General features: G+C 40.8%; 1 protein-coding gene across 2 annotated transcripts in view; it reads left to right on the forward strand.

Annotated features, from left to right (window-relative positions):
• Positions 1-19,626, forward strand: part of SLC9A7 (solute carrier family 9 member A7) — a 195,359-nt gene that overhangs the window by 159,634 nt on the left and 16,099 nt on the right. The window contains exons 13-14 of one of the 2 annotated variants that reach the window (XM_027859465.1): positions 2,007-2,066; positions 10,068-10,131. In XM_027859465.1, the coding sequence (XP_027715266.1) occupies positions 2,007-2,066; positions 10,068-10,131 (124 nt within the window). The remainder of the gene's footprint in view (positions 1-2,006; positions 2,067-10,067; positions 10,132-19,626) is intronic. The other variant, XM_027859466.1, reaches the window with a different exon arrangement.

The following is a 19,626-nucleotide window of genomic DNA, read 5'->3' on the forward strand; positions in this document are numbered from 1 at the left end:
GCATGGTCTATCTACCACCTCCTGAAAAATCAAGAATTATCTCTTTCTCTTTCTCTCTTTCTCTCTCTCTCTCCCTCCCCCTCCCTCCCTCCCTCCCACCCTCCCTTGCCCTCTCCCTCTCTCCCTCTCTCTCTCTCTCTACCTGTTTCTCCCTCTTCCCTCCCTTCCTCCCTTCTCTCTCTCTCCCTCCTCTTTCCCTCTCCCCCCTCTCTCCTCTCTCCCATCCTTATCTCCACTCTCCTTTTTCCCCTCCTCTCTCCCTTCTTTCCCTCTTTTCTTTCCTCTCCTCTCTCCTCTCTCTATACTGTCTCTTCCCTCCGCTTCCCCTCTCCCTCTATTCCCTCTCTGTTTTGTCAAAAGGAGCACAATTTTATTATTCTTTAAAAATATTAGTTAATAGCGGAAGGGGATAAGAGAAGTGGGGGTGGGTAATAGAAGGGAGAACAGATTGGGTGAAGGGGGAATCAGAATGCAGGCCATCATTGGGTGGGGGGAGGGCAGGGATGGGGAGAAAATTTGGAGCTCAAAATCTTGTGGAAGTGAATGTTGAAAACTAAAAATAAATAAATAAATTGGGGGAAAAAAGTATTAGTTAAGATCTGTAAGTTATGGATATGGGAAAAGGGACAGACTTTAATTTCATAGTCCAGAGACACCAAGATCTTATGTGATATAATGGTGTTTAGATTGATAACACAGTGAAAGAATAAAGAAGTCCTGAAGAGGAGGATAAACTTTGTAAACAATCTAGGCAAGTGGAGCCAATAGGCTTATTATGCAATAAGTAGCATTTGTGACGATGTTTTTTAAGTAAAGCTTAGAGGTGCCACCAATACTGGTGCTTAGGAGCAGTGAACCTTGCTTTAGAAGAGCCAGGGTATTTTTCTTGCTGTGTACTTTGATTTTAGGAAGTGGCAGGAATCAAGACTCCAGACCGTTTTTAAAAGTGCCATGTGGTTGGCTCTGAGTTGAATTAGCTTGGCCTCCCACCAGAAGCACTATGTCTATTCTGTCCTCCACATTGCCTAAGGGAGGCATGAGAGTGGCAACAGTGACTCTTGCTTGGCAATATAATGAGGAGATTGGTCATTTACTTTTCACAGCCCAGCAAGGAGCGATGGCAAGAGCCCTGGACTTGGAATCAGAAGAACTAGGCTTGAGTTCAGCTCCCTTACTTACTTGCTACCTTTGCCAGAAACTTAAAATCACTGAGTCTCAGTTTTCTTCTCTGTAAAATGGGGTTATTAATGTTGATAGTACCCTCTGACAGATTTGTTTGTAAATGAGCTAATGTAAACTCTTAAGTGCTATTTTATAAATGCAGGCTACTATTAGTCCAGCCATTTGTCTGTATGGCTCAAGGGAGGAGAAAAGAAACCAAGTCACTATATTTAGGGCCACACAGTGAGTGGAGAAAAGACCAGAAATAAAATGTGTTAACTATCAATTGAGCATCTGAAGCTGTGAAATTCAATTGTCTTCTTCAGAACGGGCAGAAGACTTTATCTTCATAAACATTGCCAGCATCTTTCAATAAGCCGTGTGCTATTTAAATAGTAAAACCAGTTCAAATTCATGTTTCCTTTAAAAACATATGTGCTATGTAATTAACTTTTAACATTGCATTTTTGGTGCAGGTGTACGTCACTTTATGCAATAAAATAAAGAGATTCCTGAAAAGTTTATTGCAAATCAGGTTGTTTTTAATATACCAAATCCTGTCTTCCCATTCATTCTTTAATTTACCTTCATCTGGCAGTGACTCCTAACACTGTTATGCAGCTTCAAGTTTCTCTGTGTCTTGACCTTCCACTCAGTGCTTAAAAATTCATTTATAATGTGAATTATCACCCTCTAATTCATCTGTTTGTATATGGATTTTCATATGTTGGTTTTCTTAAACCAGACCACACCTGCATTCTCATGGGTGTGGATATTTTACCTAGTAATCCACCCAAATTGGTGTGTTCCTATCATGCTCACATTCCATTCTTGTACCGTACCAGAGTCGGTGTCCAGGACCCATCAGAAGACGATCTCAATGAAACCCGCTGGAGGTATTTCAGGTGACATGATGAGTTTTCTGCATCATAACATTTAACTTGGGGCTTGGCTTTTCCAGTCTTTCTAATGCAAGGTTTCTTTTTTTCACAAAACCCCTCTCGCTTTCTCTTAATGTCTCTCTCTCTCTCCTTTTCTTTCTCATAGTAAAAGCAAAAAGGGTTATGTTAATCCTAATCCACAACTTTGCTTCAAATGAGCTGAATAGATATCATTCCCAGGATTCTCTTTTTTCCCCAACTTGAGTTACCTCATTGTCACACATGGGTCAGACTTAGCTGGTATTTCCTTATGAAACTGAACTCTGCCTTGAGTTCAGGTCACCCTCAGAAATCCAGTTGGTTTTTGAAAAACACAATTTTCTAATGACCAGGCAATAGAATCATTCTTAACTCAGCCAAGAACTGAGCTGAGCTTTCCCATTTCAGTGGGGATTGACTAATACAAAAATGGACTGAATCTTGACTGAACACTAACTTTGTCTTATGGTTTGCATTTATTATTTCTTTGTTGCTTTTTTTCCCTACCTTAGTGAATCTACACATTAAAAACAAAGCAACGAAAAAACCTCTGGCCCTTACCTCCAAACTAACCAAAACTGAGTTACTAAAAGTAATTCTCTCAGAGATCTCTCATATCCCTTCAGTTTATCAGTTTCCATCTGAAGTGTGATTCAACTGTCAGGGCCATAGAATTGGAATAACAGGTTTAATGTTTCCTCTCTTCTTCTTCCTCTTTAATATGTGTGCCTTCTTGCTGTCCTGGCTCTCCTTGCTTACAGAAGAAGCCACCTGCAAAATGTGGCTGATTTTTGGTGTTGCTAAACTACCTTTCCCTCTGGGCAGCCGTGAAGTGGGTGTTATCTGTCTGTCATGGACATGGCTGTCTCTGAAATGGGGTTTTGTGTTTGATCTCTAGGAAGTGTGCAGTGATGACCACAGAGAGTTCATTCAGAATCAACGTAATATTTAAATTGCTTCTGCTGTCAAATAGTTATTTTCATTCCTTCGCTGTTCTGACTTCAGACATCAGCTGGGTTTGGGGAAACCATTGCCTTGGAATCTTTCCATCTTGCAGAAATTCAGTCCTTCAGTCAAATTTATAAATCCAGATACTTAGATTCAGAAAATTTTAAACATGGGAACCTTTAGAGATCATCAAGCCTAAGCCTTCTTCCGTCTGCCCTCAATTTTTTTTTTAATCATAGTGCCAATATTAAGTTTTAGGAAACTAAACTTTGAGGGTCAGCTAGGTGGCACACTGGATAGAGCACCAGCCCTGAAGTCAGGAGAACCTGAGTTCAAATCCGGCCTCAGACCAAACACTTGATACTTACTGGCTGTGTGACCCTCGGCAAGTCACTTAACCCCAATTGCCTTAAAAAAAAAAAAAAAGGAAACAACTTTGGGAACCATCAGCATTCTGGTTGTAGATTTGTATCCTGGGCCATTTATAAAAGCTTTCATATTCATCCTCTACAAAAAGAGGCCCCATGTAGACCTCCACATTTCATTTTTTTTTAAATATGAGACAATTGGGGTTAAGTGACTTGCCCAGAGTCACACAGCTAGTGAGTGTTAATGTGTCTGAGGACGGATTTGAACTAGGTCCTCCTGACTCCAGACTCTGCACCACCTAGCTGCCCCCACATTTCATATTTTTTAAAAAGAGTCATTGAGATCATCCTACATGTCCTCCCAGTAAATGAAAAGTAAAATTTCAATGCAGCATTTTATATGCCCATCATACAATGTGCTTTCTAGATAACCTTTAGGTTCCACCCTGAATTGGTAGGAAAACTGACCTTCAGGACTGTGTTAAAAGGAGTTTACAAATGTCTTGAGGTATTTTGTTCAGGAATGAAATAACTTTTGCCTGATGGATTATTTTTCCAGATGAAATCTGCTTACGTTTTGACCTGTTTTGGATGTTTTTTCTTTTGTCATAAAGGTCCTTTCTATATTCATCTTCTCCCCTAATAGAGACGGGAAAGACCAGCAGTTTGTTTATTCTAGGGGGGAAATGTTCTTTCCTGGTGCTCTGAAGAGATTAACTTTAGTATGTCAGGAGATTTGCTGGAATGTTTCAGAATAATAACACTTAGAGTGTAAAATTTCAGATTATTCTAAATTGCTAGCTAGGGAAAAATCATTATGACAGACAGGGATGCAAGCAAGTAAATGTTTTCTGTGGACAATTCATCTAGAGTTACAGTATTAGCATGTCACAAAATGGAAAATTAGAAAATATGAACATCCAGGAATATTATATAATACTTGGTATTTACTGTTGCCCAGCATCAAAGCAGACACACCAAGGTAAGCACCCTGGCAAATAGCCTTTCCTCCTACTGTGCAAGGATGATTTGATTCAGCCACAGGGGCTGAAATATATTGTCTTCTTGACCTCTCTATCCCTCCAAAATGTTTACCTAAGTAAAACTGGGATAAGTAAACCACAAAGGAACTCTAAAAGGAAAAAGTAAATTGGTAGAGGAGTATATGTGAAAAGGAAGATGGGTAAGTCCTACCTTTTTACTTTGTCTTGGTAGGGTGAGGATGATATGGACTGATGGTATGGATAAGAACTTCAGATCTCTGTTTTGAAACCAGTTGTTAGAACCTTTCCCCTTCCTCTTTGACCCCATTAATACCAAGAACATGGGGTCCCAGGCATTTATCCCAGTATACCTTATTCTAGGGTAACCCAAGGCATCAGGGCTAGAGTAACTACAAGAGATCCCACTGAGCTTGGGGCATCCCTGGTCTAGAGACTGGCCAAAAGCTGAAACTGCTTCTAGAGCCAGCCTGGGCCTAGCAGACTGTGGATGACAAATGTACATGGCTGCTATCAGAAGTTAGCCACACATTCATTCAACAAACAGTTTTTACACATCGATATGTGCCACGCAAGCACAAGATGCTAAGCACAAGAGATGCAAGACAAAACCAAAACAGGTCCTGCCCTCAAGGACTCTAAAATTTAGGTACATAAAATAACGCATGTACAGACAGGCATCATGATATAGTGAACAGGTAGCTGGCCTGGAAGCCAGCAAGTCCTGGGTTCAAGTTCTGCCTCTTACCCTAGCTGTATAACCGAAAACAAGTCACTTAACCTCTCATTGCTCTAGGCTGATCTCAAAGGTCACAAATTGCTGAGAAGGTAACTACATTGGTAGAGGGGGTTTCCTCAGCCAGAAAGTCCCTTAACAGTGAAATCAAAGGTCAAGTCTCTAATTCTGTACACAGAAAATAAAATATAAGAATATATACAAAGTAATTTTAGGGGCATAGAGAATGACACAATGAATGAGATAAGAATGGGCTTCTGAAAGGAGGTGGCACCTGAGCTGAGCTTTGTAGGGATGCTGTGAGGCAGAGGTGAGGAGAGAGGGCGTCCTAGGCAGGAGCCCATGCAAATCAACAGAGACTGGAAATGGCATTCTGTGTACAAGGGTCAGTTAGTCTGGAATAGATTGAGTGAAGGGGAGTGATAAGCAATTAACTTGGAAAAGTAGGCTAGAACCGGGCTCTCCAGGGCTTTAAAAGGCACAGAAAAGAATTCAGATTGGATCCTAGAGGCAAGAAGGAGGCTTCTTAAGCAAGAGAGCAACATGGTTGGACCCATACTTTGTGAATATCAATTTGGCCACTGTGTGTGTCGTGGTGGGGGGATGGGGATGGGAGGAAAAATAAAGACTAAAGAGCAAGAATGGGTAAAGTTTCAGGAAGAGCCAGAGGAAGTATAGACAACTGTGGACTGTGAGCATTTGCAAGGGGCTGGTCATACTAAAATTACGATGAAACATGAGCCAACTAACTAGATTTCCTCCCTCTCCCTTACTCTGAAGTCTTCCGTGGGAGAGAAGAAAATTTTAAGAAAACAAAATGTAAATCAGAGATTAAGCCCCCTTCCAGATCCATGCAGATACAGCCCAGCCTCTTTACACTGTCATGTCTGGGTTTGCCTGGAGTTATGGAATCCTGCAAGTTGTGTTTGATATACAACATTCACTGAGGCGGGAGAAGAGATGGAAGGCATTATGGAAACTTTCAACAACAAAGATTGTTGGATTAAACTGAAATTTCTAACGAACTGAGGAATACTCTTTTATAGTATTTTAGTTAACCTACGTTTTACTGTATTGACTAAGAGGCTTAGTAGGAAGGAAGGAAGGAAGGAAAAGAGGGAGAGAGAGGGCAATGGAAGGAGGAAGGGAGGGAAGGAAAAGAAAGGAAGAAAGGAAAGAAGGGATGGAAGGAGGAAGGGAGGGAAGGAAAAGAAAGAAAGGAAGAAAGGAAAGAAGGGATGGAAGGAGGGAGGGAGGGGAAAAGGAAGAGAGGGAAGGAAGAAGGAAGGGAGACAAGAAGAGTGAGAGAGAGGATGGAAGGAAGAGAGAAGAAGGGAGAGAGGGCAGAAGGAAGGAAAGGAGGGAAACAAGCATTTATTAAGCACCTATTATTTGCTAGGCACTGTGCTCTAAACACTTTATCTAAACATTGTTTCATTGGATCTTCACAACAATCCTGGGAGATAGATGCTATTATTATTCATATTTTACAGTTGCAGAAACTGAGGCAGAAAAAGGTTAAATGACTTTCTAGGGGTCACACAACTAGTAAATGTCTGGGGCTAGATTTGAACTAAGGTCTTCCTGAGAGTTGTATTTGGTGAGATAAGGGTTTTAATCCTGACTCCGCCTCATTCCCCTTGGACAAGTCCCTTAAACTCTCTGGGTCTAAGTTTCCTCATGTAGAGAATATCTTAGGCCCCTTCCAGCTCTCAATCTATGATCCTGTGAGCCTATGAATTATCTCTTTTCAGGACCTCAGTAGAATTTGTAGGTAGGTCCTTGGGTAGAGAGCCAGAGAACATTCGTTTGATTGAGGGTTAGACTAATGCTTAGCTTAGAAGTGATGCTCAAGAAACACACGCCTGACTATATCAATAATTTGTATTGATTGCAGCTGCTTCAAAGATCGACTGGGTTGACTAGCCAGTGTGCCATGTTTTCAGTATGAGTGCAACAGGGTTGTTGAGGGTATGCAGGGCCTAATTTGGCATAGATTTACTCAGTGGGTTTGTCATTCTATTAATCTATGCCCCTTGCCCTGATGTAGTATTTGCATTCGAGACCCATATGGCCTGGGGGTGAGGTCTGGTTTTGCTCTTTCTTGCATGACTAAATCCCACTGAAGTTTCCAGAATTGAATGAAAACAGTAAAGGCTGATTCTTAATATGATTCAGGAGTGGAGTATGGGAAGACATAGTGTTTGTGTGTTTTATTCCTTTTATTAACAGATTAGGGGAATAAATGAAAGGGGGGTTAGTATTGGGCAACTTTTATAGTATTTGTTAATAATTTTTCCCCTCTAGTGCAGGGCTCACTCAAGCAGGGTTTGTTTGTTTTTTGTTTTGTTTTGTTTTGTTTTTCCTACCCATAAGCTTACCATCTTAAGTGGGCTAAAAAAGGAAATTCATTTTATCTTTGCGATCACAGAAACTGCTTGTAAAGGTTGAGGAGTTTGGGAGTTTCCCCTCCGCCTTTCCCCACCCCCACCCCCCCAAAATAAGCCATACAGAATAGAGAGATTGTTACTGGCAAATCTGAACAGCTATGTTCTTGGCTGTACTGCAACTAACAGACATGCCCTTCAGAGCACATAATCTGTCGCTACTATTTCCACAATAGCCTCTCTGTGGTCAGATCAAGACTTGCTTGTTCACCTGGCATTCGGGTGGGCAATTTGAGCAATTCTCTAGGGGTAAGCAGACTCTCTGCTCCTGTGTCCCTGCACCTGGTGCCTAGGAGATAATAAAGTAAATTAATCCAGAGCGCAATGGCTTGTGGCCTCGCAGTGAATGTGAACTGATATTGGCTCCATAACCGTGCCTGTAATAGATTTGAGCAGAGGGTTTTTATCTCTCTAATTTGCATTAAAGGGTTCTAAGTATAGTTTTCATAGACATCAGTGACAGTATGATTGAATGTGCTGCCCTCCCTGAGGTCACTTCTGTACAGCAGGCATTTTTAGATCCCAGTGTAAAACCGTTGGAATTTGGCTGCTGCTTCTCTAGACAGCTCCGTGACTTCTAGATTGGATTGCTACTCATAGAAAGAGCCACCCATGCTCTCCCTCCCCAAAGGCTCAGTCTGAACACATTTGGATAGGGTCTAATCCCTGGCTCTGGGCTGATGTCCAGATACACTGAGCCTCTTTGATAACAAGCTGATAGAAAATTAGCCTCCAAGCACAGCAGGAAAGTTCATCAGATTAAGGCACCTGTAGGATATCCTACAGGTTCAACCATTGTTGTGAAATCTGATGCCTTAGTGGTTTTAATATATAATAACACCTACTTCAGTTCCTCCCCTTTGCCTTCTACATGCTCCTTTTTCAATTTCTTTGGTCACATAAATTCAATTTCAATTTCTTTGGTCACCAGATTAAATTACATTAAATGCCGGCTGGAACTGGCTGGAACTAGGGCAGAAGAGGAAATTTGGGTCTGTGTGTGTACATGGGCTAGTGTTAGAACTTTTGTGTTCTTCTTTCCATGTCCTTCCTTTACACCCTAACTGGCCTGAGTACAAAAGTGTCTGGAATCACACAGGTGGTAGGAATAGTGGAAATATCACTACATGCCTGTGAACCTGTAGCACTCATGCTAACTCAAGGTGCTACATCCTTAGTCTTACCCATGTCAGCTTCCATCCCATCTCTTCCCACTAGAGCAGTGCATTCCCATTTGAAGTTGGGTTTTCCCCCTATTCCCCTTCCCCATTTTTGGTAAGAATTGGAGGGTAGAGAGAAGGACCTTTCACGAGTCACTGTCCCATTTCTGTCCCTTGCTCCTCTCCACTCCCACACTGCCTCGTGCTATCCTTGTCATATTTCTCCTCAAAATGAAGTAAGGTGAAAGGCTTGGGGTAAGTAAGAAAGGTGATAAGCTGGTATTTAAATGTCCTTAGAAATCCTCCCCACTGGGTCTGTGAAATTGATTAAAAAGGGGGAAAAGTATGGTATAATGAAAAGAGTTCTCAACTTGTAATCAAAGGACTTGGGTTTGAATCCTATCTCTGCTCTTTATCAGTTGTATGACCTTGGCCAAGCTACTTGACCTCTTGGTTCCTGATCTATTAAATGAGGGAGTGGAACTACATTGGCCTCCAAGGTCCCTAACAACCCTAAATGTAGATGCTTATGATCCTGTGACTGTCATCATAGTCTCTTTCCAATGATTAGGGAAAGTGGAGTTTATTGTTGTCATTGCTTTAAATGGCACTGATTTTCATTTTTGAGTCATTTCATTGTCATTAAGAAACCTTCGTTCTTGACTTCATAATCTACCAATTGTGCTGGACTTGGCATGCTGGGTAGCTAAGTTCAAATTCATCTTTCCATCTTATGTGTTTTGTGGATATCAGCATATCAGGGCTCCCCTAGGGAGCTTAGACTTGACTCATCATTCTTTGCTGGTCCCAGTATCAGAATGTGGTGGTTCTGAACAGGAAGGGAAAGTTATTGGAGAGGTCAGGGAGACGGCAAAAGCAAAGGTAAACCTTTGAACCAGGAATCAAGTTCTTATACAGGACTCATCTATAGGTTTGCCTTATAAGTATCACAGGAAGCCAGGCAAACACAAATTTGAGTTATTGAATGTCAACAGTTGCCACCTCAGCACGGACGCCACACAAGGAATCTTCTGGCAACAAGACCCCTACGTTCTAGGAAGGGGAATGGTGTGTGCTCTCTCTCTCTCTCTCTCTCTCTCTCTCTCTCTCTCTCTCTCTCTCTCTCTCTCTCTCTCTCTCTCTCCATTTTTTCCCCCAATGACTCTTGCATGAAAACTTTCTTGTCCTTTTAGCTAACTGCTCAGGCTACTTTGGGAAGGTGATTGACATCTTGGTTACATTCAACCTAGGATGCTTGCTACCATCTAAACATATCTTGTGTTTTCTGTTTTTCTACTCATGTTTTTCCCCCTGGCATGGCTACAGAGTTGGAGTTGATCCAGATCAAGACCCACCACCCAGCAATGACAGCTTTCAAGTCTTACAGGGGGTAAGTCAGCAATGATTTTTCTTCCCTCCCTCCTAGGGAGACAACCAGCTGTCAGAAAGTGAGAGGAGAAAAATGGGATGTTCATAGCTGCTCTTTCTCACCTTAGAAGAACTGGTCTACCATTCATTTACCAGCTATACCTGATTTTCTGTGTTGTTTTCCCTCTCTGCCCACTGTGATGTTGAGTATACACTTCCTCAGTGATGAAAGTGGGAGAGAAGAGTGCTTAGAGACTGCCAGAGACTAGCTTCTGGGGACAATGTTTGGGTGGGTCATCTGGCTTAGATTCATAGCTGTGGATTTGTTTCTTGAACCAGATATGTGTATATTGCCAATAAAACTGAGCAGTTGTACTTTCTTTAAATCAGGGGTTCTTATCCAGGGGTCTCTCGGCAGAGGGGAAAAAAGAGTGCTAAACCTGGAGTTAGGAAGATTTTAGTTCAAATCCAGCCTAAGACACTTACTAGCTGTGTGACCCTGGACAAGTCACGTATCCTCACTCTGCCTCATTTTCCTTATCTGTAAAATGGGGATAATAATAACATCTAACTCCTAGCATTTTTGTGAGGATAAAATGTGATTAAGAAAATTGGTAAGGTGTTTTTTAAACCTTAAAGTGCTATATAAGTACTAATTATTATTATCAATTTCTAACTGAAATTTAGCATTTCAGCATTATGTATTTTAAAGAAAAAAACATTATTCTAAGAAAGGATCCCTAGGCTTCACCAGACTTCCAAAAGGAATTCATGAAAAAAAGGCTAAGAATCCCTAATTTAAATACTGCCTCCCCTGGAACCAGTTTTGCATTAAAATTATCCCTGCATTTACCCCTTAAGGCATTCAAAGTATTTCAGATTTCCTAGACATGTTTCAATGTCTCCATCTCATAAATCAGGTTGAACCGGAGAATACAGTGCTCAGGATTTTTTTTTTTTTTAAATCTCTCCTATTGTCTTTTCCAAGTTGAATTGGGTGGGTTTCATTCCCATTGAGATAGTGATGGTGCCCACTGATTCACTAACACAGAAGGTTATGTTGACTCGTAAGTCAGCTCCCGGCCCCCTGCCTAGAAGCATAAAGCAAATATGTGGGGCATTTGTACATAAAGAGAAGCCTTTTCAAGGGGAAGCTTCAGCAATGATTTTCAGTCTGTGTGAATGAATCCTACTCCCTCCCCAACTTTGCACCGCATTTGGAGATTATGCTGAAATGGGTGGCTTGTGCCCCAAAAGAATTGATTTGAGAATGCTTGTTTTCAAAGATTCTTTTGAAAATCTGCCCTTTTGCTCTTTGGCTCTGATTTAGGGCCATAGAAAGGGAGAGAAAAGGCCTGCACCTGGAAGATCATTTAATTGAGGGAAATAGAAGACCCTTAAATTGTCTTCCTGGGAATCTTACAAATAAGAATTCCTTGCAGGGAAGTTTTTTTGCCTTTCTTTGTATCCCTAGTGCTTAACACAATGCCTGGCAATAGTGGGTACTTAATAAATGCTGACCCATCAATTTCCTTGAAAAGAATTTTCATCCCACATTTGGAAAACAGCCACAAAGTCTTGCAAAATCAGAAATTGAAGATCCTTTTGAAGGTCTCCATTTGGGAAAAGATGAAAGTTTTTTCTGAGAAGACAGGTTAAGACCAGCTGAAAAGCTAGGGGCTTTGAGTCACTGTTCTAAAAGCCCTATAGCTGTGAAAACAGCCCAGCCTCTTTGCTACTTTCTAGGGATATCATTATTGAATCCCCCTAATAATAATAATAATATAATTTTAAAATAGAGAAAACTAAATTTGTTTCTTCAGGGTTCATATGACTGAATTCACTGCACAATGCATCCAGTAGGCTTTTAATAAGTATTATTGGCAGAGTGTCACCAGTCTTAAAACTGGAGACATTTGAGAGGATGGTGGATTCTTGATCCTTCATATAATGGAGTAACTTTAACATTAAAGTGAATAGAGCCTATTCTGTCTCTCAGGCACCAGGAGCTCCAGAAACTTTTTTTCATTAGATGAAATTTGAGGTCAGTACTGATTTAAGCACCGGCTGTATGCAGGAAGCATTGCATTGGACGTGGGGTGGGAGCTTCCTACAACCTGTGTTCTGTTCAGCACGTACATATTGAGGCCCTCCTGTGTACAAAGCTTTACTTTGAAACTTTCTCCATTGCTATCCCTGGCTAATCAAGTCATTATTTGTCACCAGTTTCCTACAGTTCAGACTATCATTCTTCGACTTCCACCCTCAATTTCCTACCAACACTGGAATTTGTTGAGGTCAGGCACAGATCAGGGTTAGCAGCCCTAAAAGTCATTAGTTATTTGCATTGTGAAAATTCTTTAAAAAAAATAAATATAAAAGAAAATTCTTCTGAGTTCCTTTTGTAGATATTATGGGGGAGGTATTCCCTGGACCACAGATACCAACCAAAGACCTCTGGTCAACTATGTTATGTGAATGAATCATACTCCCTCCTAAACTTTGCACCGCATTTGGAGATTATGCTGAAATGGGCAACTTGTGTCCCAAAAGAATTGATTTGAGAACGCTTGTTTTCAAAGATTCTGGCACCCAAGGTTGGGGCCCACCTCACAGGCCCACAGCAGAAGCTTAGCTCCACAGGGACAGGTTATATAGGGGTAAAGAGAGAAGCTGTATTTTGGGTCTCCACTCCTTCCCAATCTCTCTTAGAAATGTCACATGCCCCCTTGTAAGAAGAGACTTACCATTGCTTATAATCCATGCTTAATGTTCTAGTTTTTTTAGGTAGTAGTGGACAGCAGTGATCATGGGCATGATTAAAGCCCAGGACCAAATTGACTCCCTGGAGTGAGAGGATCCCTGAGTGCTGTGACCTTGAACATGTAATTAAAATCACAGAATCAAAGACCATGTGGCCTAGCACTTGTAGAGAGCAGGGAAAGTTCAAAATCTCTGCCTCCCATCCGAATAGAAAAGAGCCAATTCTCTTTGTCATGTAGCAACTGAATATGTTCTTCCTGTTTAAAAAAAAATTATATCATGTAGAGGAAAACATTTATCATTTGCTACTTAAAGGGTTTTCCTCTCAAGTTTCAGAAACCCAAGGTTATAAAAAGGGTCACTGCCAGAGAAAAATATTAGCTCATTTGGGAGGAGAAAATGAGCTGTTGGCTGGAATATTTGGCTGCTCACGAGAGAAGCACAGGAATAATGCAGGCAAGATTCGAGCCTCACCTCCCTAGCAGCTCTGACTTTTTTTTTTTTTTTCAAATCTCATTTGCTTTGTTTCCTTGGTCTGGCTTGGGGAGGCCTCTTTGCAACCAAAAGGAAAAGGTCAGCTGGAGCCCAGCTGCCTCTATCATGAGGGTGTTGTCCCCGTCCCAGTAAGGAGTGGATTTTAATGCTTAACACATTTGAGATTTATGCTGGCTGTATCTCCTGACACATCATTCACTTCCTTCCCTAAGTTCCTTTCAGTTTTACTCATTGATGAAACAGTTTGTTTTAGCAGCTAAATGACTAGGCTCTGAAACTTATCTAAGTTGGATCATGTCAGGACTAGTCCCAAGAAGTCAGGTCATGGGTATGTGCTTAGTGAAAGAATCCTTTAGAATATTTGATAGTGAGGTTGACCTTCAAGGCAAAGAAGGTATCTGTCTGCCTATTTTGGCTCTCAACAATATTCCTAATATGCTTTCTCTGAAGTTTTTCCTCCTTCACTGATAGTCTTAAGCCCAGGTCTTCCTTATCTTCAAGAAAGAATCCTATCTCCAAGTTTCCTGAGCCTTAGTAAACATATGTTAAGCATCTACTCCATTCCAAGCACTATGCCCAGGTGAGACAAAGAAAGGCAAAAGACAGTCCCTGCCCTCAAGGAGCTCACAATCTAATAAGGGAGATAACGTGCAAAGAACTATGTGCAAACAAGCTATATAAAGGATAAATAGATAATAATTAACAGGGAAAGCATTTGAATTAAGAGGGATTGTAAAGAGTGAGATCATAGCTGGGACTTGAAGAAAGCTAGAGAAGCCGGAAGGGGGAGATGAAGAGGAAGAGCATCCCAGGCATGGGGGACAGCCAGTGAAAATACTTTTTACCTGGACAGCTATTGAGAATAACTTTTATACCTTTTTTCTCCTCCTTCCCACACCAACTTTGACACGCTGCCCTGTATAGCAGTTGCTGCCCCTATCCTTTGAAGTGGCGCACTTTATCTTTGGGTTTTCTTCTTGTCCCTGATCCTGCTGTATTCTTTATTTTTTTTCCTATGTCTTCTGCCCCCAGACCAGCTCTCATAGCTCTTGTAATTTTCCCCGAATTGATGGTACAATAGCTTCTAAGTAGGGTTCTATTTAAATCTATTCCTGTAAAATACAGGAGCATGATGATCTTTTTAGCTTTTCATCACAAGGTAGTGAATGAGTAATGGTACTCCATTAGAGGCAAATAAGTAATAGAAACTGATTTGGAACCATCTCAAATAATTGGGATGATGGGTCCTGGGTTTTTAGCTGACAGAATAGAAGAAATGAGGTTTAGAAAGCTGAGGATGGAGCCTCAGACACCTCATTTGGGGTGACCTTAAATCAGTGTTAGTTAATATTGCCTCTTCTCCTTCCTCCCCCTCCAATTTTTTTTTTTTAACAAAGAATAGCTCACTGGGAAGGAGAGAGGGGACAGATATATTCAGAAATGAAGGTTGTATTCCAAAACAAAAGATATCAAAGAAATATAAAAAAATTAAAAATATACATGCATCAGGCTGAGCATAGAGTAAGACAAATCTCCATCCCAAAATACACATTTTGTTTTTTGCATCTCAAGCACCAAGCATAGTGCCTATAAAGTAAGACCTTAATAAATGTTTGTTAATTGGTTGATGAGCATCCTATGAAAAAGAGGGGTGAATAATCATTGCCCAACCTTGTGGGGCAAAGATCCTTGAATGCTTTTGTGTCATGGCCTAGATTCCTTTAGCAGTCTGATTAAGCCTGTGAACCCCTTCTCAGAATAAAATTTTTAAAAATTCATCATTGAAAGAAATGTTAAATTTTAGTCAGAGATACATAAAAATAAAAATATCATTTTTTTCTCATCTAAGTTCGCAGAGCCCCTGAACTATCCATGGACCCCTTAGGGAGCCTTAGGAATCTATGGACCCCAAGTTAAGATCTCTTGTTTTAGAGAATCACTACCCTTCATCCCTGAGAGATAGTAATAAACAATATTCATTATATTTATCTTATTGGATATCCTTTATTGAATTAAATTATTGTGAATCAGATCTCTAAGTTAGCAAATAGACAAATCATTTTGTTTGGCATGAAATTTTGTTAAATGAATATAGTACTTCAAATCACATACTTAGCCTGGAAGAGATGAAGATATAACAATGGGGAGCCAAGCTTCTTTGTAATCAGAGAATAGAAGTGCTTTGAACTGAGAATGAGAAGGAAGGACATAACCTACCCACTATTACCCTTGTTTCCTCAATTTTTTCATCCACATTTGTTGTTGTTCAGTCATTTCAGTCGTGTCCAACTCTTTGTGACCTCATTTGGGGTTTTCTTACCAGAGATACTAGAGTGGTTTGCCATTTCCTTCTCCAGCTCATTTTTACAGATGAAGACATTGAGGCAAACAGGGTGAAGTGACTTGCCCAGGGTCACGCAGCTAGGAAATGTCAGATTTGAACTCAGGAAGATGAGTCTTCCTGACTCCAGACCTGGTACTCTATCCACTGGGCCACTTAGCTGCCCTAAGCAATTACCTTACTAGGGCAAACCCATGTCTTTCTATCCTAGCATTCTATCTCTGTTAGTGGCAAAAAAAAAAAAAAAAAAAAGACAAGGGGGATGGTTTGTGATACAGTGTAGCTGATCTCCATCAGTGTCCAGGAATTAGAAATTACCAACACAAAACATTCCTAATATGTATTAACCTAGCATCCAAAACATGGTCTTCGTTCCTCTTGAACTTAACCTGTTCATGTCTTCAGACTAAGCTAGCTTGTGCCTGGCACGTAGTAAGCTCTTACTGTTGCTGTTGCCTTGAAAGATGATAAGTTTAGGGGCAGCTAGGTGGCACAGTGGATAGTGCACCAGCCCTGGAGTCAGGAGGACTTGAGTTCAAATCCAACCTCAGACCCATAATACTTACTAGCTGTATGACTTGAGGCAAGTCACTTAACCCCAATTGCCTCACAAAAAAAAAAGATAAGTTTAGTATTCTTGTATACAGTTCCTTTTTTTTTTAATTCTTCTCAATTTACTTTTAATTTTCAGGGGCTATCTCCTAGTTTTAATACTCAGGGACCCAGTGAACAAGTCTATCAATGCCTTTTCTTTTTATAGTCAGTCAATAACAAGCATTATTAAGTGCTTACTGTATGCCAGGCAATGTGCCGAGCCTGAAAGATATCCAAAAAAGGGGGAAAAAAAGAGCAAAAGTAGTCCTTACCTTCAAGATCATATTCGAATGGAAAAGACAATGTGTAGTCAACTAGGTATGTATAAGATATACAGAGTAAATGGAAGAGAGTCTCAGGAAAACAGTTGAACAGATACCAGCGGAACTGGTAAAGGTCTCCTTGAAAGACTTGTGTCCTTCTCACATGCTGAGGAGTCTTTCCTCATATACAAGCTTTCTTCTTGTGCTTAATCAGTTTAATTGAACCTTTCTGATTTTTCTTTAATGAATGAACATTTATTAAGTGCTTACTGTGTGCCAGGCACTATGCTAAGGGATGGGGATGAAAAAAACAAGAATCTCTGACCTCAAGGAGCTTATATTCTAATGGAGGAGACAAAAGATCCATAAATCGATATGTACAAGATAAATACAGAATAGAGGGAATGTAACTTGAGACACTAAGATATTGGGAGACATTTCTTCAGATGAAAAGAACAGAATTACAATTGGTGTCCTAGTGCAGATGTTCCATGCTTTTACATAAGGGTCAGAGAATGAGTTGTTTTGGTTTTTTGTTTCTAGTATTATACCCCTCCTGACAGTGCCCAGCATTTTTGGCTACAGCAGTACATTGTGTCATTGTCTCTAGGGAATGGCCTAAACCAAGTCCTAGAGCCGAAAGCTGAGGGCCAGTCAACCTATAAGAATAATTTGGATTATTTTCCTCTAGATGGGTGATCTTCTTGCCCATTTTGAAGTTCTTCAAGCTTCTTGCTCACTCATGTAACTCTTTGAGCTTTTTCTACATTCTATTTGCACTGGCTTGGCATTGAATTCCCTGGGTGAGTTTAATGTTATCTGCAAAGGTTACAAAGATTCCACTGGGGACTCGTTGTTCCAGATGTTTCATAAACATGTTAAAAACCAGTCCCTGGGGTACTCTCAGAGTTGATACTGTCCCATTTGGAGAAATGCCTTAAATTTAACTGCACTCTTTACTGACTCTAAACCAGCTCCAGGGAGGTGCAACCCAGGACAAAAGTTGGGTGGTGGCTAGGGGGTGCAGTGGATAGAGTACTGGGCCTGGAGTCAGGAAGACCTGAGTTCAAAATCTACCCTCAGACATTTACTAACTGTGTGACCTTGGGCAGGTCCCCTAACTTCTGTTTGCCTCAATTTCCTCAACAGTAAATAGGAATAATAATAGTACCTAACTCCTAGGGCTGTTGTAAGAATCAAATGAGATGATAATTATAAAGTGTTTAGCACAGTGCCTGGCACATATATAGCTATTTTTATTATCATCATCATCGTTGTTGTTATTGTTAATTTCATTGTTAACAGGAACTCTTAATGAGGAAGCTGTAACAGTGAAGATCCATACATGTGCTGCAACTTATAGTCTCAGAAAGTTCCCCAGGGGGCATTAAGAGGTTAAGTGACTTGCCCAGGAACACACAGCCAGGATGTGTCAGAAGCTGGGCCTGAAACCCAAATCTTCTCAACTCTGAGGCCAGATCTCTATCCACTCTTCCGTGATAACTTTCAGCCAGTTCTGTGTCCATGGCAGAATCATACCCGTGATCCCATGGTGACTCAGACCTTAAAAATAGCCTTTAAAAAAAAATCAGAATGCTATTAGACGCTGTTGGGAAGTCTAGATGTTCCACACACCCATTTATTCTCTCAGCAAACAGGAATAGATCACTGTATTGTTCTAATCAGATCTGTAGTAAAGCTATTCCTGAGGGTCACAACTGCTGAGCATGGCCTTTTTCTCCCATGGAGATTTATAGTACTATCATAGTACAGAAGCATTTTTACCATATTACTGTTTTTCATTCATTACACAAAGCTTTCTGTTCCTGTAGTGATGATGATGATAATTGTTGTTCTCATCCTTCTTTAATTATTCATTTATTCATTCGCTCATTTATTTGTTTGTTTTTGTCACTCAGTCATATCCTATTCTTCATGACTCCATTTGAGGTTTTCTTGGCAACCATACTGGAGTGGTTGCCATTTCCAGCTCATTTTACAGATAAGAAAACTGAGGCAAACAGGGTTAAGTGACTTACCCAGGGTCACACAGCTACTAACTGTCTGAGGAGGGATTTTAATGCAGGTTCTCCTGATTTCAGGGCAGGCACTCTATCCACTGTGCCACCTACTTGCCCCTATCCCTTATACACAGGGCCCTAAGTCATCCCATCTATGAAGTTTGTAGTAAGGCAGCCATGGACACAACTGATGGGCCTCTTCCCACTAACTCTCTGTGGTTCCAGTTACCACTTGTCCATACTCAGTGCCAAGTGTTCTGATTCTGTTTTTAGGCTTTTTTTGCACTGGCATAGTGGGGCGGGGGGGTGGGGTGGGGGTGGGAGAGGAGTCCCTAAACCTTTGTAAATGTCAAGTTTGGGTGGCCATTTAGGAAGCTTTGGTTTGGTTTGGTTTGGTAACTGAGATGCTGGAGAGGAGGTAGAGGAAGTTGAATAGATTTGATGGTGGGACAAAATAGTAAAGAGTTCAACAGTAACTCATCTTGTTCCACCCCACCCTTATCCCCCGTATATGGACCTAATGTGGCTAGCAGGAAAACAAATTCCCATTACAGTACAAAGCTACTCCTTGGGCAGGCTCCGGACAAAGAGAGTTCCTTGTTGTTGCTGATCATCCAGTGAATGGAATTTGTGTAACTGGATCAATAAAGCATTGTTTGAACGAGCCATCTGCTGGGCACAAGAAAATACTTTTGTTCTACAGAATGCTTCTCTGTAACAGCCTCCACACAAGGGGGATTTTACCTGTTCTGTGTGATTCCTGCCTGGTAGAAGCTGACCTCAAGCATTTGCTGGGGAAAAGTTACATTTGAAAACACAAAAGAAAAAGACACAAGAAAGCATGCAAACTACATGCAGTGTGTTTCTGAACATATATGATTGTTTTTTAAGTCTCCTTATTTTCCTAGGTTTGTATTCTTTCTGGGTTTGGTCAAATATTTTGCCCTTCCTAATACAGTAATGTTTATTCTAGATTCTTAAAACTTTGGGGCTAAAGAATACTTGCTTTTTAGCCCTAAACAAAGGGATAAGAGAATTTT

Source organism: Vombatus ursinus, unplaced genomic scaffold (genome assembly GCF_900497805.2).
Source record: "Vombatus ursinus unplaced genomic scaffold, bare-nosed wombat genome assembly UNPS02014168.1, whole genome shotgun sequence".
Taxonomy (NCBI): domain Eukaryota; kingdom Metazoa; phylum Chordata; class Mammalia; order Diprotodontia; family Vombatidae; genus Vombatus; species Vombatus ursinus.